Source organism: Manis javanica, chromosome 3, assembly GCF_040802235.1.
Source record: "Manis javanica isolate MJ-LG chromosome 3, MJ_LKY, whole genome shotgun sequence".
Taxonomy (NCBI): Eukaryota; Metazoa; Chordata; class Mammalia; order Pholidota; family Manidae; genus Manis; species Manis javanica.
In genome coordinates this window covers 177,052,569-177,077,552 of record NC_133158.1, presented here as the reverse complement: position 1 = coordinate 177,077,552, position 24,984 = coordinate 177,052,569, and the positions used below count along the sequence as shown (strand labels likewise).

The window sequence follows — 24,984 nt, the reverse complement described above, 5'->3', positions numbered from 1 at the left end:
ACCGTCAGAACTTTCTGGTCAGCACCAGTGAGGTAATCTGTTACAGTGGTCCTCTCTATCCCCCAGGAGATGAGGTGATCTGATGATAAAACCATTTACTCTTCCCCCAGAGGCAAGATGACCTTTGCGAAGAACATTCTCTTCTTTTCTTCTGCTAATAACTTCTTGCCCCACCCTCCTCCTTATAAAAAACTTCCATTTTGTAAAACTTCTTGTAGCATCTCTCTGCTTGTTAGATGGGATGCTGGCTGATTCATGAGTCTCTTAATAAAGCCTATTAGATCTTCAAAAAAAAAAAAGATAAGAAATAGCAAGTTTTAGTGAGGACTATAGAGAAAAGGAACCCTATGTACTGTTGGTATGAATGTAAATTGGTGCAGCCACTATGGAAAAGAGTGTGGAAAGGCCTAAAAAAATTAAGAATAGAACTACCACATAATCCATCACCACAACTCGGTATCTATCCAAGGAAAACAAAAAATATGCACCCCTATGTTCACTGAAGGATTATTTACAATGGCCAAGAAAAAGAGACAACCTAAGTTTCCATCAGTGGATGAATAGATAAAGAAGATGTGGCATACATACATACTGGAATACTACTCAGCCATAAAAATAATAAAATCTTGCCATTTGTGGCAACATGGATGACCTTAAGAGTATTATGCTAAGTGAAATGTCAGACAGAAAAAATACCACATAATTTCACTTATATGTGGAACCTAAAAAAACAATGAACAAAACAAAACTCAGACTCATAGATACAGAGAACAGATTGGTGGTTGCCAGAGGGGAAGGGCAGTTTGAGAGGTAGTGGATGAACAGAGTGAAGAGGATGAAGAAGTACAAACTTTCAGTTATAAAATAAGTCAAGGGGAATGTAATATACACCATGGGAATATACTCAGTAATACTGTATTAACTTTGTATAACTAGACATTTATAATCATTTCATAATGTATACAAGTGTCAAATCACCATGTAATACACCCAGAACTAAATAACATTGTATGACAATTATAGCTTGTAAAAAATAAAATCTTTTATTTATTTATTTATTTTTCTTTTTTGAGAGAGCATCTCTCATATTTATTGATCAAATGGTTGTTAACAACAATAAAATTCAGTATAGGGGGGGTCAATGCTCAATGTACAATCATTAATCCATCTCAAGCCTAATTCTCGTCAGTCTCCAATCTTCTGAAGCGTAACGAACAAGTTCTTACATGGTGAACAAATTCTTACATAGTGAATAAATTCTTACATGGTGAACAGTACAAGGGCATTCATCACAGAAACTTTCGGTTTTGATCACGCATTATGAACTATAAACAATCAGTTCAAATATGAATATTCGTTTGATTTTTATACTTGATTTATATGTTGATCCCACATTTCTCCCTTTATTATTATTTTTATTTTTATTTTTAATAAAATGCTGAAGTGGTAGGTAGATGCAAGATAAAGGTAGGAGACATAGTTTAGTGCTCTAAGAGGGCAAATGTAGATGATCAGATGTGTGCCTATGGACTAAGTATTAATCCAAGCTAGACAAGGGCAGCAAAACATCCACGGATGCAGAAGATTTCTCTCAAAGCAGAGGGGGGTGAGGTTCTGAGGCTCACCTCTGTTGATCCCCAATTTCTCACCTGATGGCCCCCCTGCGACTGTGCCTGTCTTAGGTTGTTCCTCCCTTGAGGAATCTTACCCGTCTCTGGCTAACCAGTCATCTTCCGGGGCCATATAGGGAAATGTAAAGTTGGTAAGTGAGAGAGAAGCCATATTGTTTGAAAAGGTTAGCTTTTTACTTCTTTGCAGATTTATGCACTGTGGCTTCTATGCCCAGCACTTGTCTCGAGGTATCTTTACCACCTGGAGGAATTATGATACTCGCTAAATTCGATATGAAGCACGAATTCTATTTAAGGGTTGTAATTAGGAAGGAAGAAGAAAAGCTATAGAGGTAGCATATGGAAAAAAACATGGGAGGATTGATTATTTCTTTGACATATCTTCTTGTAGAGTACCTTAAGTATGTATAGGTTTTAAACTACTAACTAATTTGCACACACATATTAACATAGTAGGAATACAGTGACATAAAGAAAGCAAATCTATAATTACCATCCATCTCCAGTGAAGCCAAGAAAACCTTTTAGGCACCCTAGGCATTTGTGAAAATTTGTCTATGATATGATGGATATTGTCCAACTGTACTTGAACAGTCTGAGAGAAATCAGACAAATTAAAGCAGCCCATTTCTGGGATCTGTTCACATCCCATATGTTCTTTTAACCGTAGATAGGCTATAGTCATAAGATTTTAGAGTGCTACAACTTGCACACCTCCCAACTCCTGGTTGAGTTCCAGCAGTACAGATCCGGTCAAATTCGTTGTCTCACTGTATGCACATGCCAGCCTAGACATCTCCCTCCTCATTCCAATGGCAAGACCAGGAAACAGTGGGGTGGATGCAGCCACAACCGCAGCATCACCCAGATCCCTGTGGAGGCGTTTTGATGATCATCTCCCTGGCACAAGTCCTCCAGAGAGTCTGATGCCGGAAGCTCCTCTTCATATCGTATCTTAGTTCATTTTCTGGGTATCCAAGCTAGGCCTTGATCTTCTGCATAGAAACAAACAGACCCTTTGCCCACACTTTGACATGCCCTCTATACCACTGTGCAGGACTCATTGGAGGTCAGCACACAGGAACTGCTTTTTTTTTTTTTTTATTAAGAGAAAGGAATATTATCAGAAAAGAGTACCTCCATAGCTGATCATCTGACACCCTTTAAGTGATCAACATTAAGGATACTTAAAGCATGCCTTGATCTTTGATTTACCAATAGTTTAATCCTATCAAGGAGTAATCCCCCTTTTCTTTCTTTCTTTTTTCTTTTTTTTTTTCTTAATCTGTAATCTACACTTACATGAAGAATACTATGTTTACTATGCTCTCCCCTATATCAGGTCCCCCCTAACAACCACATTATGGTTACTGTTCATCAGCTTAGCAAAATGTTGTAGAATCACTACTTGTCCTCTCTGTGTTGTGCAGCCCACCCTCCCCTTTCTCCCTCCCCCCATGCATGCTAATCTTAATACCCTCCTACTTCCCCCCCCCTTATCCCTCCCTGCCCACCCATCCTCCCCAGTTCCTTTCCCTTTGGTACCTGTTAGTCCATTTTTGGATTCTGTAATTCCGCTGCTGTTTTGTTCCTTCAGCTTTTCCTTTGTTCCTATACTCCTCAGATGAGTGAAATCATTTGGTATTTCTCTTTCTCTGCTTGGCTTATTTCACTGAGCATAATACTCTCCAGCTCCATCCATGTTGCTGCAGATGGTTGGATTTTTCCACTTCTTATGGCTGAGTAGTATTCCATTGTGTATATGTACCACATCTTCTTTATCCATTCATCTACCGATGGACACTTAGGTTGCTTCCATATCGTGGCTATTGTAAATAGTGCAGCGATAAACATAGGGGTGCATCTGTCTTTTTCAAACTGGAGTGCTGCATTCTTAGGGTAAATTCCTAGAACTGGAATTCCTGGGTCAAATGGTATTTCTCTTTTGAGCATTTTGAGGAATCTCCATACTGCTTTCCACAATGGTTGAACTAATTTGCATTCCCACCAGCAGTGTAGGAGGGTTCCCCTTTCTCCACAACCTCACCAACATTTGTTGTTGTTTGTCTTTTGGATGGTAGCCATCCTTACTGGTGTGAGGTGTGATACCTCATTGTGGTTTTAATTTGCATTTCTCTGATGACAAGTGATGTGGAGCATCTTTTCATGTGTCTGTTGGCCATCTGAATTTCTTCTTTAGAGAACTGTCTATTCAGCTTCTCTGCCCATTTTTTAATTGGATTATTTGCTTTTTGTTTCTTGAGGTGTGTGAGCTCTTTATATATTTTGGATGTCAACCCTTTATCAGATCTGTCATTTATGAATATATTCTCCCATACTGTAGGATACGTTTTTGTTCTATTGATGTACAGAAGCTTTTCAGCTTGATGTAGTCCCATTTGTTCATTTTGCTTTTGTTTCCCTTGCCCAGGGAGATATGTTCAAGAAAAGGTCACTCATGTTTTAAGAGATTTTTGCCTATGTTTTTTTCTAAGAGTTTTATGGTTTCATGACTTATGTTCAAGTCTTTGATCCATTTCGAATTTACTTTTGTGTATGGAGTTAGACAGTGATCCAGTTTCATTCTCTTACATGTAGCTGTCCAGTTTTGCCAGCACCATCTGTTGAAGAGACTGTCATTTCCCCATTGTATGTCCGTGGCTCCCTTGTCGAATATTAGTTGACCATATATGTTTGGGTTAATGTGAGGAGTCTCTATTCTGTTCCACTAGTCTGGTACTGTGCTTGTGCCAGTACCAAATTGTCTTGATTACTGTGGCTTTGTAGTGGAGCTTGAAGTTGGGGAGTGAGATCCCCCCACTTTATTCTTCCTTCTCAGGATTGTTTTCTCTACTCGGGGTTTTTGATGTTTCCATATGAATTTTTGAACTATTTGTTCCAGTTCATTGAAGAATGCTGTTGGTAATTTGACAGGGATTGCATCGAATTTGTATATTGTTTGGGGCAGGATGGCCATTTTGACAATATTAATTCTTCCTAGCCAGGAGCATGGAATGAGTTTCCATTTGTTAGTGAGCTCTATAATTTCTCTTTAGAGTGTCTTATAGTTTTCAGGGTATAGGTCTTTCACTTCCTTGGTTAGGTTTATTCCTAGGTATTTTATTATTTTTGATGCTATTGTGAATGGAATTGTTTTCCTGATTTCTCTATTAGTTCATTGTTAGTGTATAAGGAAAGCTACAGATTTCTGTGTGTTAATTTTGTGTCCTGCAACTTTGCTGAATTCTGATATTAGTTCTAGCAATTTTGGAGTGGAGTCATTAGGGTTTTTTATGTACAATATCATGTCATCTGCAAATACTGACAATTTAACTTCTTCTTTACCAATCTGGATTCCGTGTATTTCTTTGTTTTGTCTAATTGCCGTGGCTAGGGCCTCCAGTACTATGTTGAATAACAGTGGGGAGAGTGGGCATCCCTGTCTTGTTCCCGATCTCAGAGGGAATGCTTTCAGCTTCTCGCTGTTCAGTATGATGTTAGCTGTGGGTTTATCATATATGGCCTTTATTATGTTGAGGTACTTGCCCTCTATGCCGATTTTGTTGAGAGTTTTTATCATGAATGGGTGTTGAATTTTGTCGAATGCTTTTTCAGCATCTATGGAGATGATCATGTGGTTTTTGTCTTTCTTTTTGTTGATGTGGTGGATGATGTTGATGGATTTTCGAATGTTGTACCATCCTTGCATCCCTGGGATGAATCCCACCTGGTCATGGTGTATGATCCTTTTGATATACTGTTGAATTCTGTTTGCTAATATTTTATTGAGTATTTTTGCATCTACATTCATCAGGGATATTGGTCTGTAATTTTCTTTTTTGGTGGGGTCTTTACCTGGTTTTGATATTAGGGTGATGTTGGCTTCATAGAATGAGTTTGGGAGTATTCCCTCCTCTTCTATTTTTTGGAACACTTTAAGGAGAATAGGTATTATGTCTTCTCTGTGTGTCTGATAAAATTCCGAGGTAAATCCGTCTGGCCCCGGGGTTTTGTTCTTGGGTAGTTTTTTGATTACCATTTCAATTTCTTTGCTCATAATTGGTTTGTTTAACTTTTGTGTTTCTTCCTTGGTCAGTCTTGGGAGGTTGTATTTTTCTAGGAAGTTGTCCATTTCTTCTAGGTTTTCCAGCTTGTTAGCATATAGGTTTTCATAGTATTCTCTAATAATTCATTGTGTTTCTGTGGGGTCCGTCATCATTTTTCCTTTCTCGTTTCTGATTCTTTTGATATGTGTTGATTCTCTTTTTCTCTTAATAAGTCTGGCTAGAGGCTTATCTATTTTTTTATTCTCTCAAAGAACCAGCTTTTGGTTTCATTAATTTTTTCTATTGTTTTATTCTACTAAATTTTATTTATTTCTTCTCTGATCTTTATTATGTCCCTCCTTCTGCTCACCTTAGGCCTCATTTGTTCTTCTTTTTCCAGTTTTGATAATTGTGACATTAGACTGTTCATTTGGGATTGTTCTTACTTCTTAAAATATGCCTGGATTGCTATATACTTTCCTCTTAAGACTGCTTTTGCTGCGTCCCACAGTAGTTGGAGCTTTGTGTTGTTGTTGTCACTTATTTCCATATATTGCTGGATCTACATTTTAATTTGGTCGTTGATCCATTGATTATTTAGGAGCATGTTATTAAGCCTCCATGTGTTTGTGAGCCTTTTTGCTTTCTTGGTATAATTTATTTCTAGTTTTATACCTTTGTGGTCTGAAAAGTTGGTTGGTAGGATTTCAATCTTTTGGAATTTATGGAGTCTGTTTTTGTGGCCTAGTATGTGGTCTATTCTGGAGAATGTTCCATGTGCACTTGAGAAAAATGTGTATTCTGTTGCTTTTGGATGTAGAGTTCTATGGATGTCTCTTAGCTCCATCTGTTCTAGTGTGTTGTTCAGTGACTCTGTGTCCTTACTTATTTTCTGTCTGGTGGATCTGTCCTTTGGAGTGGGTGGTGTGTCGAAGGCTCTCAAAATGAATGCACTGCATTCTATTTCCTCCTTTAATTCTGTTAGTATTTGTTTCACATATGTTGGTGCTCCTGTATTGGGTGCATATATATTTATATAATGGTTATATCCTCTTGTTAGACTGACCCCTTTATCATTATGTAATGTTCTTCTTTATCTCTTGTTACTTTCTTTGTTTTGAAGTATATTTTGTCTGATACTAGTATTGCAACACCTGCTTTTTTCTCCCTGTTGTTTACATTAAATATCTTTTTGCATCCCTTGACTTTTAATCTGTGTATGTCTTTGGGTTTGAGGTGAGTCTCTTGTAAGCAGCATATAGATGGGTCTTGCTTTTTTATCCATTCTATTACTCTGCATCTTTTGATTGAGGGTGATTATTGAAAGATAAGTACTTATTGCCATTGCAGGCTTTAAGTTTGTGGTTACCAAAGGTTCAAGGTTAGCCTCTTTAGTATCTTACTGCCTAACTTAGCTTGCTTATTGAGCTGTTTTATATACACTGTCTGGAGATTCTTTTCTTCTCTCCCTTCTTATTCCTCCTCCTCCATTCTTCATATGTTGTGTGTTTTGTTCTGTGCTCTTTTTAGGAGTGTTCCCATCTGGAGCAGTCCCTCCAAGTTACCCTGTAGAGGTGGTTTGTGGGAGGCAAATTCCCTCAACTTTTGCTTGTCTGGGAATTGTTTAATCCCTCTTTTTTATTTAAGTGATAATCATGCTGGATACACTATTCTTGGTTCAAAGCCCTTCTGTTTCAATCCATTAAATATATCATGCAATTCTCTTCTGGCCTGTAAGGTTTCTGTTGAGACGTCTTATGATAGCCTGATGGGTTTTCCTTTGTAGGTGACCTTTTTTTTCTCTCTGGCTGCCTTTAAGTCTGTCCTTGTCCTTGGTCTTTGCCATTTTAATTTTTAAGTGTCTTGGTGTTGCCCTCCTAGGTCCCTTGTCATGGGAGTTCTGTGTGTTTCTGTGCTCTGAGAGGCCATTTCCTCACCTAGTTTGGGGAAGTTTTCAGCAATTATTTCTTCAAAGACACTTTCTATCCCTTTTTTCTCTCTTCTTCTTTTTCTGGTACCCCTATGATGCAAATATTGTTCTTTTTGGATTGGTCAGAATGCTCTTAATATTCTTTCATTCCTGTAGATCCTTTTATCTCTCTCTGCATCAGCTTCTCTGCATTCCTGTTCTGTTTTCTAGTCCATTAATGGTCTCTTGCATCTTGTCCATTCTGCTTTGAAGTCCTTCCAGAGATTGTTTTATTTCTGTATTCTCCCTCCTTAGTTCTTGCATATTTCTCTGCAAGTCCATCAGCATGGTTATGACTTTTGTTTTGAATTTTTTTCAGAAAGATTCGTTAAATCTACCTCCCTAGATTCCTTCTCAGGAGAGGATGTCGAGGGTGTGTGGGTTAGCCTGGTCTGGATCAAATTTTTTTGCCTTTTCATGTTGATAGATGCAGTGGTATGCTATTGACTCATCTGTCAGCTGGGAGAGCCAAGACCTTTTCCACTTGCTCCTGGCCTTTCTTTTCTGGGACAATGGCAACCCCTAGCAGCTTGTGTTGGGCAATTGCGCGTAGACTGGGTTTGTTTCCTGCCCCGCCGCTATTCAGGAAGCTCCCTTACTGTGGGTGTGGCCAGCCTCAGGCTGCTGCTCTACTATGGCAGGACACTGGAGTGGAAACAGACAGGGGGGGCTGTTTATCACTGTGAGGGGTCTCAGAGCTGCTGCCCAGGGGGTTAGGGTGCCCGGAGTTCCCCTGAATTCCCAGCCACTGGGCTGAGTGTCCCGGGACGCTTGCGTCCAGCTGTGGGGTCCCTGTCCCTTAAGACTTTCAAAAAGCACTTGCTTTTCTTTGTCCCAGGGTTGCCAACTGCGGGGACCTGCCCACAGGTCTTACTGTCCTGTTTCCCTAGTATCCAGCACCCCACGCCTGGGTACGGATCTCTAGGGCTGGTTATTCAGCAGCCCTGGGCTCCTTCTCCCTCCCAGCTCCAACTCCTCTCCTCCCACCGGGAGCTGGGGTGAGGGGCGCTCGGGTCCCACTGGGCCGGGGCTTGTATCTTACCCCCTTTGTGAGGCGCTGGGTTCTCGCGGGTGTGGATGTGGTCTGGCTCTTGTCCTGTATCTTCTGGTCTCTCTTTTAGGGATAGTTGTATTTGTTGTATTTTCAAAAATTTTTATGTTTTTGGGAGGAGATTCCCACTGTCCTACTCACCCCACCATCTTGGCTCCGCCTAGTATAATTTTAACTTTGGAACAATTAACAGACTCACAGGAAGTTTCAAAAGTAGTGGAGATTCTGTAGAGATCTACTTAAAACTGAGGAAAAGATATAATATATTCACTCCTGCAAGGATAGGTTTTGGGAGATGTTTGCCAGAATTCATTAAGTTCTTAACACTGTACCCTTCACCTAGTTTTCCCCTATGATTACATCTTAAAATACAATATCACAAGCAGGAATTTGATAATTAAATGTAAAATGAATGCATGTAGTTCTTTGTATTTTATCAAGTATGCAGATTTTTGTAGCCACCACTGTAATCAAGATAATGAATTACTGCATCACTGGAAAGCTCTCCCTTTCACTACCTCTTAGTCACACCTCCCTCCCTCTCCTAACTTAATCCCTAACCTTAGCAACCATTAATCTGGTTTCCATCTCTAATTTTTGTACTTTGATATAAATGTAGATTCATTGGAGGCTGACTAAAAGATCATCAATTTTATTATTATTCTAGAAGAACCAGCTTGGAGTTTTACTGATTTTTTTTCTCTATTGCTGCTTGTTTCCTATTTCACTGATTTCTGGTCTGATGATTATTTTCTTCTTTCTTCTGGCAACTCTGGTTTTAATTTGCCCTTATTTTTGTAGTTCTTTAAGGTTGCAGCTGAGGTCATTGATTTGAAACTTACCTTTTTTTCTAAAAGAAGTATTTAGTGCTATAAATTTATCCATAAGTACTGCTTTAGTGGCATTCCCCATTTAACTTTGAGGTAATTATAGAATCGCATGCAATTGTAAGAAATAACATGGAAAGATCTCATGTACCCTTTACCCAGCTTCCCCCAACAATAACATTGCAAAACTATAGTACAGTATCACAACCAGGATATTGATTAGTATGGTCAAGATAAAGAACATTTCCATTACCACAAGAATCCTTCATGTTACCCTTTTATAGCTATGCCAACTTCCTTGTTACCTACCACTAACCTCTCCATAACCGTTGACAATCACTAATTTGTTCTCCATTTCTGTAATTTTGTCATTTCAAGAATGACATATAAATGATGATAGAGTATGTAATCTCTTCAGATTGGTCTTTTTCACCCAGCGTAATCTTCTGTATAGTCCTCCAGTCTGTTGTATGTATCAGCAGTTCATTCATTGTTACTACTTAGTAATAACTCTATGGTATGGGTTACCACAGTTTATTTAGCTGTTTAATCATTGAAGTATATCTAGGTTGTGTCTAGGTTTTGGCTATTATAAATAAAACTACTATAAACACATTCATGTACAGGTTTTTGCATGAACCTAATTTTTTATTTCTTTGGAGTAAATGCCTAGGTCTGCAGTAGCTGGGCTGTATGGTGATTGCCTGCTTAGATTTTTACCTTGAATGAACTCAGCCTCCAGATTACTCTCCTGTGGTAGCAAGTAGTTGAAATCTTGGTTCAGTTATTTTAGCCTTAGTTGGGCTGTCTGGAGTCTACCTTATGTGTAGTTCATGAGTCAGCTAGACATGTAGACTAAACTTATAACAAGAATTTAGGGCTCCCTCTCAGGTGCTCTCCTTTCCAGGATTCTCAGCCTCACTTCCCGGTTCTAAACTCTGTCTTTTGGTTCTTCATATCAGTAAGGCAGATTTTTGGCCTTCCCATGTCGTTCCAACTAGGGCTTGCCTTTAGGAATGAATCTATAAAAACAGAAAGGTTACCCAGTGTCATTCTTCTTTTTTCCTGAATTATCCATAATAATTTAAAATGTTGGCTTGTATAAAGGTGATATCAAAATCTGAGAAAATTTTTATTTTTATTCATTTTTATCTTATGCAACAGTGGAGATTTTTAAGTCAATATTCAATATTGTAAGTAAACATTGAGTAGAATTGTTTTCTGGCTTGGCCAAAGCTAGTAGCTTAATTAACATCTAATGCATTCCAATAAATCTGGTAAGATTCATAGCTTAGTGTGGAATATAGACATATTCACTTGTACTTTTTAACCATAATCTCTTCACAGAGTAGATTTTCAGACAAGGTAACTCTTAAAGAAGAAAAAGAAAATAGTTATGAAGTTTGCAAAAGGTCTGTAACATGATTTTTAATAATGTAACTTTAAAATAGTCCCATCATTCATACAATTTGAATCTTATGTGTTTTTCATTCAGTGTTGTATGTGTTTGGGCTATATGCCATAAATCATACATGGGTATTATTTAAGTAATGTAGCAGGTGTATACCCAGATGTCAGTTATACTGTAAGTTACCTTAAAGTTGTCACTTTTTTTTCTAGTTTTTTGAGTTATTAAAATATTTTTTGAAGAGAGAATAAAGAACAGTCATAACATAAAAGAAAAAAATGTGTATATCCATTCTTTGAAGGTAAGAGTGACTGAAATCAGATGAAAATTGCAGTTTGCAGGTATCTGAAATGGCTGCAGTGATTAGTACTGAGAGTTACAGTGCATTTAGTAGAACATTCTCAGATACCAAATATAGAGGCAGAGGACACCTCAGAGATCACCTGATCCATCTTCCACCCCCATTTTGCTGTTGAGGCAAGACATACATCAGGTGACAGTTTTAAGACCTTTTACATTAAGGCAGTGGTTTTCAAAGTGATCCTTGGAGCAGTGGCAGCATGTAGGACATTGTCAGAAGTGCACATTACTGGGTCTCACCCCTGACCTACTGAATCAGAAACTATAGTATGGGGCCCACCCACCTGTATTTAAACAAGGCCACCAGCTAATCCTGATATGTGCTCAAATTTGAGAACCACTGTGTTAAGGAAAAGCCTATGGAAGAATTAGATTGTCACAGAAGCCCAGCATGATTCATGACCATTTGGAAATCTAAAAGAAAACGTGACAACAGTTAACATTTTTTTCTATTGAAAGCACTTTGCATACAGACTGAATAGTGCCATTGCTGCCTGCTTGGCTCTACCATAATGACAGGAGTGTAACACTGGGCTTTAGTCATCAATCAAAAATGAAATAATTTTACTGGATAACTTTTTCCATGTGTAAAATTCCATAACGCCTGTTACTTTGTTTATGTTACTGCTTTTGTTCTGTTTTATTTGGAGGAGTGTTATGTTAATTAGACGCAGCAATGATGTCCCAAGTTGGGGAGAGAAGTTGTGTGTGTGATTTTTAAACTCCATCAGTGCTACTAAATTTCAGCTGTTTTAACTGTTGGCCCCTCTTCTTACTTTCTATTTTTACTCTCCTCTAAACCAGGGAGCCCCAGCTAAAAAAGTGTGTTGTTTTTAAGGTAAAATATTACAGTATCTGATCTTTCTCCTAAAAAGTAAATTCATTTTTACCAGTTAGTCAGCTCTGAGGTACTTGCACCTCCTTCTTGCTTGTTAAGTTATTTTTCTAGATAAGTGAAACTCCAGATTAAGTTTTCTAAAATTGGTTATATAGTATCTCACATATTAGAATATACTCAGTGCTGTTTAAATCAGCAACCCAGAACAACACATTTTATATCTTCTTCCCAACGGAAGATCTCAAGTACATGTGCACATTTATTAGAGATACTTATCCTGAAGAATATAATTCATTTATTTAATTATACTGTCTATTGAATAATTGGATCATCTTTTCTGCATTTAAGTGCTAGCCCAGTTCCTCCTCAAGCCTTTTGTCTGGCATGATCAAAAATATTTTGCTCTAGTTTTAACCCCACCACCTCACTTCTACCGCTACTTCAACTGTTTAATATGCACTGGTTTTCTGGTTAAGAAGGCAGGAGCAACCTATTGAAAATACTGAAGAATCACAGTATGATAATTATACAGCATAATATATACCATATATAACATTAGATTTGTTTCTGCTTACCTTGAACTTCAGTGTTTTTAGAATTAATTGAAATTCTGATTTTGGTTTTTCTGCTCACACAGCAAAAATTCTAAAAATACAGATATTATGGTTGGTGAATGTGAATTAGCAGCGCTGGGCCCAAAATCTCTGTGCTTATCAGTGCCGCCGCTGAATCTAAATGCTCATCAAGAAGACACATTACTAAAACCCTGGATGAATGGTACTATTTTCTTAGTAAAACTCTGTTGGATTTTGATAGTATAGGAGAGTTTTCAACCAAAAAAAAAAAAAAAAGGTTAAAAAGAAAATTGAAACAATCATATCTTGTTAAAATTAGATTTAATACATATACTTAGTACTTCCGATGAAACAATTTCTGAAATATCTGTATATAATAGTGGTAGTACAGGTGAGTTACGGGTTATGTCTAAAATCATGTTTGTTGACTGTTTTAGGACTTTAAGATGTATTTTAGAATTAGTGTCCATTTTTTTGATAATTGATAAGGCTTTGAAGAAAATAAGCTAGATTGAAAAATGAACTTAGAAACAATAAAAACCCTTTGTGTAGCTCACACTTAGCTCTTCTGTACTTTCCCATTATTAACTTTATGCTGCTTGTGTTGTGTATTATAGCAAAAAGCCCATGATGATCATGTGTTTTATCTTAAAAAGCCTTAACAAGTTTTCAATGAAATTACTGCAAAGCTCTGCAGCAAAAACATCAGTTTTTTCCATATTGTATCTAGATGCTGCTGAAGTAAAAAATGAAATTATTTAAAATAAAAACTTACTATTTTATCTTTAGGGAAAAAAAATTAATGACCTAATCTCATATTTAAAAGATAACAGTAAGGTATATGATGCCTGGTATATTGCTCAGCTCAGGCTGCCAAAACAAAACACCACCGACTGGCTGGCTTAAACAACAGAAATTTATTTCACATTTTCTAGAGGGTAGGAGGTCAAGATCAAGGTTCTGGCAAGGTTCAGTTTCTGGCTCTTCTCCTAGCTGACAGACAGCTAGCTGCCTTCTTGCCGCATTCTCCCGGGGCCTTTTCCTGGCTCATATGCATGAAAAGAGAGAGAGCAAGTTCTCTGGTGTCTTTTCATAAAAACACTAATTCTGTCGGGTCAGGGCCTCACTTTTATGATCCCACTTAACCTTAATTATTTCTGTAAAAGGCCCTATCTCCAAATAAAGTCACATTGGGTTTAGAGTAGCAAGGCTTGAAAATATTAATCTGGGAACAGGAATCAAGTCACTGTTTAGACTGTAGCACCTGGATTTGTCAGTAGTTTTCTTCCCTTAGAATGGTTTATTGTATGTAATATTTGTCTGTTTAACTTAGAAACAATCATTTGAATACAGTGCTCACATGTCAGTCTTTTCAGAAAGTATCTTCAGCTTATAATGAATATAAAATTTTTAATTCAGGTCTAGAAATACTTAAAGAGCATCCAAGATGTAAATCATTCTGTATCTCACAGGAAAACATAATGGTAGCACAGTCTGTGAATTGAGCTCATGAATAGTTCAAAGTGAAACTTTAAAGCAGGTATTAGTCATCTGTTTCATTGTTATGAAGGGTATAAGGTACAACCTATTAGTGTGTAAATTCATTCTTAATCATTTCTAGATTTCAGATTTCCAGGAAAACATTCTCTTCTAAAGCTGCAGAATTCTGAAACTTATGAGATAGTCAAGAGGGAAAAAAATGTAGGGGTAAGTCCCCATTTAAATAATAATAATATTATAAAGCACATACTTCAGTTGTATTTCCCCTTAATTTTTTTAGCAGTTCCAGACATTATATTGATTTAGAATGGGGGGTGTTGTTATAAAGCAGAAAATGAGTAGTGATGCAGAGGATATTTACAATTAACGTAAGAGGTTGAAAGTAGAAGAGTGGGGGATAGCCAAAGCGGACAATACAGGATGAATAGCTCCCTTTGATGGAAGAGGAAACCAGTGGTAGAAAGCAGTTTATAGGAAAAATCGGTTGTAAAAAGCTTTGACTCTGTCATTTGCCTTTTTCCATTGGTTAAAAATAGCTAAGGAAAATTTTGGTTCTGATAAAGACATCTGAAATATGATACATATTGTAATAGAATTAACTTTTTGTAAAAGCAAAAGGGGCAGGTGTGTTAGGAGGAGGAGGGAATATATAAACTTTAAAAAATATGTAAAGTAAAACACTAGTAGCTTTTGAATATTTTACACTAAAGAAATAGCAAAAATTCAGACAAATCACTTTAAGTTGATTTTTTTCATTTTTAAAAATATAAATTTAGAGATTTTTTTTCTGTCTACTCAGAAGAAACTTATCTTGGTACTGTTTTGGGTATATGATATTTCTTGTTACTTCAAATGTTTTCTAACTTAATTATAGTAATTGTTTTACAATTAATACAGAAAGGGAATTTGTCTAATTTTCTAGGTGTTCCAGAAACCCCTAGGGTTGATGATACCTCATAGGTATTGCAAATTTCATTTTAATACATTACGTGGCTGTGAGCGATCACAATGCAAGTTTGCTCATGTGCCTGAGCAAGGGGATGAAAAGGTAAAATATGTAAAGTCTTTGAAATAGAGAATGTTTTAATAACTATCTCAGTTATGTATTTTAATTAGAACTTTCATTAACTCCTAATAGCATAGGTGAGCTTTACCTAGTTTTGTACTTTATAGAAATGAAATCATATAATCTGTATTCTTTTGTTTCTGGCTTCTTTTGCTCAGTATTTCTCAGATTCATCAGTATTTTTTAACCTAATTGTAGACCTTTCTTTCTTATTGCTGTATAATACTGAATGTTCCATTGTGTGGAGTATATCAAAATTTATTTCGTTGATGGGCAAAATAATACTTTTGTTGGGCATTCAGATGGTTTCTAAGTTTGGTAGTTACGATAGTGATGTTATCAGTGTTCTTCTGCAGGTCTTTGGGGAGCGTATATACACATTCTGAGGGGTTATACTTAAAACAGGAATTGCGGGTTATAGGCATGGTGTGTTTAACTTTAATAGATTTTGCCAAAGAAATTTCCAAATGGTTTACCAAATTACAGCCTCATCAGCAAAGTCTGAGAGTTCTAGTTGCCTCACATCCTCATCCACACTTGGTATTATCAACCTTTTAATTGTAGCTATGCTTGTGGGTGGGGAGTGATGCCTTCCCTGATGATTAATGAAGCTAAGCATCTTTCAGAATCGTTACTGGACATTTGGATATCCCTTTTGGAAATATCTAAATATTTTGCCTATTTTCTTTAGACAAAAAAGATTTTCTTATTCTTATCCATCTTAAGAATTCTTTATATATTCTGGATACAGGTTGTTTGTTGGATATATATATATTGCAGATGCCTTTTACTACTTTACAAGTTGCCTTTTCACCCTCCTAAAGGCATCTTTTGATAAATATAATTTCTTAATTTTTATATAGTCCAATTTTGTCCAATTTTTTTATTTTATGATGTTAACTTTTTGTATGCTATTGATGAAATCTTTTCCAAGATCATGAAGATGTTCTCTAAGTTTTTCCTTTAAAAGTTTGTTTTATCTTTTGTAGTTAGAACTCTAAGCCATTTAGAATTGATTTTTGTTTATGCTGTGAGAAGAAGGCCAAGATACCTTTTTTTTCCCCAGGTGCATCCCCGGGTGACCTAACATCATTTACTAAAAAGACCATCCTTTCTTTCCCCACTGCACTGCATAGTTACCATGTCATAAGTGAGCTGATTGTATATGAGTGGATGTGTTTTTAGGCTCCGTCCTAATCCATTGGTCAGTGTGTTTATTGTTGTGCCAGTAAACAGTTATTTTTTAAATGACCTAAATAAGGTTTTTAAAATCATGATATTCAAGGATTTTCTTCCTTCTCCAGTTGCTTGCTAATCTTGACTATTTCTTTGACAGAGCTGCTCTAACTATGGTTTTTGTAATGAATTCAGTATACATTTCAAATCTATGCATAAACCTATCACTTCCTTATTCCATTGTTTTAAGTTCACTTTAAAAAATTGGAATAAGCAAAGATTGAAATTTGTGTAGTTTTTATGAAATATAAAAAGGTGATTTTACATTTTTTGTTACTTGCAGGTTTGCATGGATGTGTTTAAGAAGTACATAAGTATCAATGAGCTGTGTTTGCTGCAACGTGCAGGTATGAGACAATGGAGTGGTTATTATAAACTTATTAATGTTAAAGTTTGAAAGTAAATTCAGGGCTTTTTTTTTTTTAGATAATTATTTTTTATTGAAGGGTAGTTGACATACAGTATTACATTAGTTTCAGGTGTACAACACAGTGATTAAACATTTATATACATGATAATTCTAGGTACCAGCTATCACCATACCAAGTTGCCACAATATTTTGACTATATTCCTTATGCCATACATTACATCCCGGTTACTTACTTATTTTACAATTGGAAGTGTGTACTTTATATATTTATTTATTTATTTATTTATTTATTTATTTATTTTTGTGAGGGCATCTCTCCTATTTTTTTTGATCAAATGGTTGTTAACAACAATAAAATTCTGTATAAGGGACTCAGTACTCAATGTATAATCATTAATCCAGCCCAAGCCTAATTTTCGTCAGTCTCCAATCTTCTGAAGCATAACAAACAAGTTCTTACATGGAGAACAAATTCTTACATAGTGAATAAGTTACATAGTGAATAGTACAAGGGCAGTCATCACAGAAACTTTCGGTTTTGATCATGCATTATGAACTATAAAAAGTCAGCTCAAATATGAATATTCGTTTGATTTTTATACTTGATTTATATGTGGATACCACATTTCTCTCTTTATTATTATTATTTTTAATAAAATGCTGAAGTGGTAGGTAGATGCAAGATAAAGGTAGAAAACATAGTTTAGTGTTGTAAGAGAGCAAATGTAGATGATCAGGTGTGTGCCTGTAGACTATGTGTTAATCCAAGCTAGACAAGGGCAATAAAACATCCACGGATGCAGCAGATTTCTCTCAAAACAGTGGGGGGGAGGGGGGGTTCTAAGCCTCACCTCTGTTTATCCCCAATTCCTCACCTGATGGCTCCCCTGTGACTGTGCCTGTCTTAGGTTGTTCCTCCCTTGAGGAATCTTACCCGTTTCTGGCTAACCAGTCATCTTCTGGGGCCATACAGGGAAATGTAAAGTTGGTAAGAGAGAGAGAAGCCTTATTGTTTGAAAAGGTTAGTTTTTTACTTCTTTGCATATTTATGCCCTGTGGCTTCTATGCCCAGCATTTGTCTTGAGGTATCTTTACCACTTGGAAGAATTGTGATACACGGTAAATTCGATATGAGGCACGAATTCTATTTATGGGTTGTAATTAGGAAGGAAGCAGAAAAGCTAGAGAAGTAGCAGGCGGAAGAAAACATGCGAAGATTGATTATTTCTTTGACATATCTTCTTGTATAGTAACTTCAGCATGTATAGGTTTTAAACTACTAATTAAATTGCGCACACACATTAACATAATAGGAATACAGTTACATAACCAAAGCATACCTATAATTACCAGCCATCTCCAGTGAAACCAAGAAAACCAGTTAGGCACCTTAGGCATTTGTGAAAACTTATCTATGATATGGTGGGTATTGTCCAACTGAACTTGAACAGTCTGAGAGAAATCAGACAAATTAAAACAACCCATTCCTGTGGACTGTTCACATCCCATATGTTCTTTTAACAGTAAATAGTCTGTAGTTGTAAGATTTTGGAGCGCTACAATTTGCACTTCTCCTAATTCTTGGTTGAGTTCCAACAGTGTAGATCCAGTCAAATTTGTTGTTTTACTGTATGCACAGGCCAGCTTAGATAACTTCTTCTTCATTCCCATGGCAAGTCCAGGAACCGGTGGGATGAGTGTATCTACACCTGTAGCAGCGCGTGGATCTTTGTTGGGGGTTTTTGATGATCATCTTCTGGCATGAGTCTTCCCGAGAGTGCTGATGTTGGAAGTTCTTTTTCAATCATATCTTAGTTCATTTTCGGGGTAGCCAGATTAGGCTTTGATCCTCTGTATAAGCACAAACAAACCCTTTGTCTACACTTTTATATGCCCTTTATACCATTGTGTAGATCTCATTGGAGGTCACCACACAGGAACTGCTTTTTTTGTTTGTTTGTTATCATTAATCTACACTTACATGATGAATATTATGTTTACTAGGATCTTCCATATACCAGGTCCCCCCTATAAACCCCTTTACAGTCACTGTCCATCAGCATAGCAAAGTGTTGTAGAGTCACTACTTTTCTTCTCTGTGTTGTACAGCCCTCCCCTTTCTCCCACCCCCCTATGCATGCTAATCTTAATACCCCTCTTTTTCTCCGCCCACCACCTTATCCCCCCCTACCCACCCATCCTCCCCAGTCCCTTTCCCTTTGGTACCTGTTAGTCCATTCTTGAGTTCTGTGATTCCGCTGCTGTTTTGTTCCTTCAGTTTTTCCTTTGTTCTTATACTCCACAGATGAGTGAAATCATTTGGTATTTCTCTTTCTCCGCTAGGCTTATTTCCCTGAGCATAATACCCTCCAGCTCCATCCATGTTGCTGCAAATGGTAGGATTTGGCCTTTTCTTACGGCTGAGTAGTATTCCATTGTGTATATGTACCACATCTTCTTTATCCATTCATCTATCGATGGACATTTAGGTTGCTTCCAATTCTTGGCTATTGTAAATAGTGCAGTGATAAACATAGGGGTGTATCTGTCTTTCTCAAACTTGATTGCTGCATTCTTAGGGTAAATTCCTAGGAGTGCAATTCCTGGGTCAAATGGTAAGTCTGTTTTGAGCATTTTGATGTACCTCCATATTGCTTTCCATAATGGTTGAACTAATTTACATTCCCACCAGCAGTGTAGGAGGGTTCCCCTTTCTCCACAGCCTCTCCAATATTTGTTGTTGTTTGTCTTTTGGATGGCAGCCATCCTTATTGGTGTGAGGTGATACCTCATTGTAGTTTTAATTTGCATTTCTCTGATAATTAGCCATGTGGAGCATCTTTTCACATGTGTGTTGGCCATCTGTATTTCTTTTTTAGAGAACTGTCTGTTCAGTTCCTCTGCCCATTTTTTAATTGGGTTACTTGTGTTTTGTTTGTTGAGGCGTGTGAGCTGTTTATATATTCTGGACGTCAAGCCTTTATCGGATGTGTCATTTTCAAATACATTCTCCCATACTGTAGGGTTCCTTTTTGTTCTGTTGATGGTGTCTTTTGCTGTACAGAAGCTTTTCAGCTTAATATAGTCCCACTTGTTCATTTTTGCTGTTGTTTTCCTTGCCCAGGGAGATATGTTCAGGAAGAGGTCACTAATGTTTATGTCTAAGAGGTTTTTGCCTATGTTTTTTTCCACGAGTTTAATGGTTTCATGACTTCCATTCAGGTCTTTGATCCATTTAGAGTTTACTTTTGTATATGGGGTTAGACAATGGTCCAGTTTCATTCTCCTACATGTAGCTGTCCAGTTTTGCCAGCAACATCTGTTGAAGAGACTGTCATTTCGCCATTGTATGTCCATGGCTTCTTTATCAGATATTAATTGACCATATATGTCTGGGTTAATGTCTGGATTCTCTAGTCTGTTCCATTGGTCTGTGGCTCTGTTCTTGTGCCAGTACCAAATTGTCTTGATTACTATGGCTTTATAGTAGAGCTTGAACTTGGGGAGTGCGATCCCCCCTACTTTATTCTTCTTTCTCAGGATTGCTTTGGCTATTTGGGGTCTTTGGTGATTCCATGTGAATTTTTGAATTATTTGTTCCTGTTCATTGAAGAATGTTGCTGGTAGTTTCATAGGGATCGCATCAAATCTGTACATTGCTTTGGGCAGGATGGCCATTTTGACGATATTAATTCTTCCTAGCCGCGAGCATGGGATGAGTTTCCATCTGTTAGTGTCCCCTTTAATTTCTCTTAAGAGTGACTTGTAGTTTTCAGAGTATAAGTCTTTCACTTCTTTGGTTAGGTTTATTCCTAGGTATTTTATTTTTTTTGCTGCAATTGTGAATGGAGTTGTTTTCCTGATTTCTCTTTCTGTTGGTTCATTGTTAGTGTATAGGAAAGCCACAGATTTCTGTTTGTTGATTTTGTATCCTGCAACTTTGCTGTATTCGGATATCAGTTCTAGTAGTTTTGGGGTGGAGTCTTTAGGGTTTTTTATGTATAGTATCATGTCATCTGCAAATAGTGACAGTTTAACTTCTTCTTTACCAGTCTGGATTCCTTGTATTTCTTTGTTTTGTCTAATTGCCATGGCTAGGACCTCCAGTACTATGTTAAATAACAGTGGGGAGAGTGGGCATCCCTGTCTAGTTCCCGATCTCAGAGGAAAAGCTTTCAGCTTCTCGCTGTTCAATATAATGTTGGCTGTTGGTTTATCATAGATGGCCTTTATTATGTTGAGGTACTTGCCCTCTATTCCCATTTTGCTGAGAGTTTTTATCATGAATGGATGTTGAACTTTGACAAATGCTTTTTCAGAATCTATGCAGATGATCATGTGGTTTTTGTCTTTCTTTTTGTTGATGTGGTGGATGATGTTGATGGACTTTCGAATGTTGTACCATCCTTGCATCCCTGGGATGAATCCCACTTGGTCATGGTGTACGATCCTTTTGATGTATTTTTGAATTCGATTTGCTAATATTTTGTTGAGTTTTTTTACATCTACGTTAATCAGGGTTATTGGTCTGTAGTTTTCTTTTTTGGTGGGGTCTTGGCCTGGTTTTGGTATTAGGGTGATGTTAGCTTCATAGAATGAGTTTGGGAGTATTCCCTCGTCTTCTATTTTTTGTTAAACTTAAAGGAGAGTGAGTTTTATGTCTTCACTGTATGTCTGATAAAAATCTGAGGTGAATCCTTCTGGCCTGGGGGTTTTGTTCTTTTGTAGTTTTTTGATTACTGCTTCAATTTCATTGCTGGTAATTGGTCTGTTTAGATTTTCTGTTTCTTTCTGGGTCAGTCTTGGAAGGTTGTATTTTTCTAGGAAGTTGTCCATTTCTCCTAGGTTTCCATGTTTGTTAGCATATAGGTTTTCATGGTACTCACTAATAATTCTTTGTATTTCTGTTGGGTCCGTCGTGATTTTTCCTTTCTTGTTTCTGATACTGTTGATTTGTGCTGACTCTCTTTTCCTCTTAATAAGTCTGGCTAGAGGCTTATCTATTTTGTTTATTTTTTTGATGAACCAGCTCTTGATTTCATTGATTTTTGCTATTGTTTTATTCTTCTCAATTTTGTTTATTTCTTCTCTGATCTTTATCATGTCCTTCCTTCTGCTGTCGTTAGGCCTCATTTGTTCTTCTTTTTCCAATTTCGATAATTGTGACGTTAGACCATTTATTTGGGATTGTTCTTCCTTTTTAAATATGTCTGGATTGCTGTATACTTTCCTCTTAAGACTGCTATTGCCATGTCCCAGAATAGTTGGGGCTTAGTGTTGTTGTTGTCGTTTGTTTCCATATATTGCTGGATCTCCATTTTGATTTGGTCATTGATCCATTGATTATTTAGGAGCGTGTTTTTAAGTCTCCATATGTTTGTGAGCCTTTTTGCTTTCTTTGTACTATTTATTTCTAGTTTTATGCCTTTGTGGTCTGAAAATTGGGTGGTTGGATTTCAATCTTTTGGTATTTTCTTAGGCTCTTTTTGTGGCCTAGTATTTGGTCTATTCTGGAGAATGTTCCATGTGCACTTGAGAAGAATGTGTATCCTGTTGCTTTTGGATGTACAGTTCTGTAGATGTCTATTAGGTCCATCTGTTCTAGTGTGTTGTTCAGTGCCTCTGTGTCCTTACTTATTTTCTGCCCGGTGGATCTATCCTTTGGGGTGAGTGGTGTGTTGAAGTCTCCTAGAATGAATGCATTGCAGTCTATTTCCCTCTTTAGTTCTGTTAGTATTTGTTTCACATATGCTGGTGCTCCTGTGTTGGGTGCATATATATTTAGAATGGTTATGTCCTCTTGTTGGACTGAGCCCTTTATCATTATGTAGTGTCCTTCTTTATCTCTTGTTACTTTCTTTGTTTTGAAGTCTATCTTGTCTGATATTAGTACTGCAACCCCTGCTTTCTTCTCACTATTGTTTGACTGAAATATGTTTTTCCATCCCTTGACTTTTAGTCTGTGCATGTCTTTGGGTTTGAGGTGAGTTTCTTGTAAGCAGCATATAGATGGGTCTTGCTTTTTTATCCATTCTATTACTCTGTGTCTTTTGATTGGTGCATTCAGTCCATTTACATTTAGGGTGACTATTGAGAGATATGTACGTATTGCCATTGCAGGCTTTAGATTCGTGGTTACCAAATGTTCAAGGTTAGCTTCTTTAGTATCTTACCGCCTAACTTAGCTCGCTTATTGAGCTGTCATATATACTGTCTGGAGATTCTTTTCTTCTCTCCCTTCTTATTCCTCCTCCTCCATTCTTCATATGTTATGTGTTTTGTTCTGTGCTCTTTTTAGGAGTGCTCCCATCTAGAGCAGTCCCTCTAAGATGCCCTGTAGAGGTGGTTTGTGGGAAGCAAATTCCCTCAGCTTTTGCTTATCTGGGAATTGTTTAATCCCGCCATCAAATTTAAATGATAGTCGTGCTGGATACAGTATCCTTGGTTCAAGGCCCTTCTGTTTCATTACATTAAATATATCATTGCATTCTCTTCTGGCCTTTTTTTGTTTCTGTCGAGATGTCTGATGTTAGCCTGATGGGTTTTCCTTTATAGGTGACCTTTTTATCTCTAGCTGCCTTTAAAACTCTTTTTTTGTCCTTGATCCTTGCCATTTTAATTACCTTGTGTCTTGGTGTTGTCCTCCTTGGATCCTTTCTGTTGGGGGTTCTGTGTATTTCCGTGGTCTGTTCGATTATTTCCACCCCCAGTATGGGGATGTTTTCAGCAATTATTTCTTCAAAGAGACTCTCTATCCCTTTTCCTCTCTCTTCGTCTTCTGGTCCCCCTATAATACGGATATTGTTCCTTTTGAATTGGTCACATAGTTCTCTTAGTATTGTTTCGTTCCTGGAGATCCTTTTATCTCTCTCTATGTCAGCTTCTATACATTCCTGTTCTCTGGTTTCTATTCCTTCAATGGCCTCTTGCATCTTATCCATTCTGCTTATAAATCCTTCCAGGGTTTGTTTCACTTCTGTGATCTCCTTCCTGACATCTGTGATCTCCCTCCGGACTTCATCCCATTGCTCTTGCATTTTTCTCTGCATCTCCGTCAGCATGTTCATGATTTTTATTTTGAATTCTTTTTCAGGAGGACTGGTTAGGTCTGTCTCCTCAGGTGTTGTCACTGTGATCTTTGTCTACCTGTAGTTTTGCCTTTTCATGGTGATAGAGATAGTTTGCAGAGCTGGTACGAGTGATAGTTGGAAGAGCTTTCCTTCTTGTTGGTTTGTGGCCTTCCTCTCCTGGGAGAAAAGCAACCTCTAGTGGCTTGTGCTGGGCAGCTGTGCACAGACAGTGCTTCTGCTTCCTGCCCAGGTGCCCAGCGGAGTTTATCTCCACTGTTGCTGTGGGCGTGGCCTGGCTCGGGCCGCTGCTCCAAAATGGTGGAGCCCTATTGGAGGGGCAGCGGCCAGGAGGCTATTTATCTCCATAAGGGGCCTCTGTGCTCCCTGCTGCCCAGGGGTTTAGAGTGTCCAGAGATCCCCAGATTCCCTGCCTCTGGACTAAGTGTCCTGCCCTGCCCCTTTAAGACTTCCAAAAAGCACTCTCCAAACCAAAACAACAACAGCAACAACAAAAGAAAAAAATATTAAATAAATCATTTAAAAAATGGAAAAGAAAAACACTCAATTTTATTTGTCCTCAGGCACCAGTCTCAGGCACCCGCTCACCTGTCTTGCTTCACCGTTTCCCTAGTATTAGGGTCCCTGTCCCTTTAAGACTTCCAAAAAGCACTTGCCCAAAAAAAAAAAAAAGAAAGGCTGCTCCCATTTCTTTGTTCTCCGGCGTTGGCCTCAGGCACCCGCTCACCAGTCCTGCCGCCCTGTTTCCCTAGTATCCAGGACCCCACGCATGCACTGTGTCTGCACTCTGGTCAGGATGGCTGGGGCTGGGTATTCAGCAGTCCTCCACTCCTTCTCCCTCCCACTCAGATCTCTCTCCTCCTACTGGGAGCTGGGGGGAGGGTCACTCAGGACTCGCAGGGCCGGGGCTTGTATCTTACCCTCTTCGCGAGGCGCTGGGTTCTCGCAGGTGTGGATGTGGGCTGGATGTTGTCCTGTGTCTTCTGGTCTCTAGTTTAGGAAGAGTTGTCTTTGTTAT

The 24,984-nt window shown here is 37.8% G+C and overlaps 1 protein-coding gene across 1 annotated transcript in view; it reads left to right on the top strand.

Moving 5' to 3' along the window:
* TOPAZ1 (testis and ovary specific TOPAZ 1) overlaps positions 1-24,984 on the top strand; it is a 141,547-nt gene that overhangs the window by 39,199 nt on the left and 77,364 nt on the right. Inside the window, exons 5-9 of the mRNA XM_073232452.1 lie at positions 10,872-10,936; positions 12,768-12,907; positions 14,327-14,412; positions 15,128-15,253; positions 16,791-16,854. Of these exons, the coding sequence (XP_073088553.1) occupies positions 10,872-10,936; positions 12,768-12,907; positions 14,327-14,412; positions 15,128-15,253; positions 16,791-16,854 (481 nt within the window). The remainder of the gene's footprint in view (positions 1-10,871; positions 10,937-12,767; positions 12,908-14,326; positions 14,413-15,127; positions 15,254-16,790; positions 16,855-24,984) is intronic.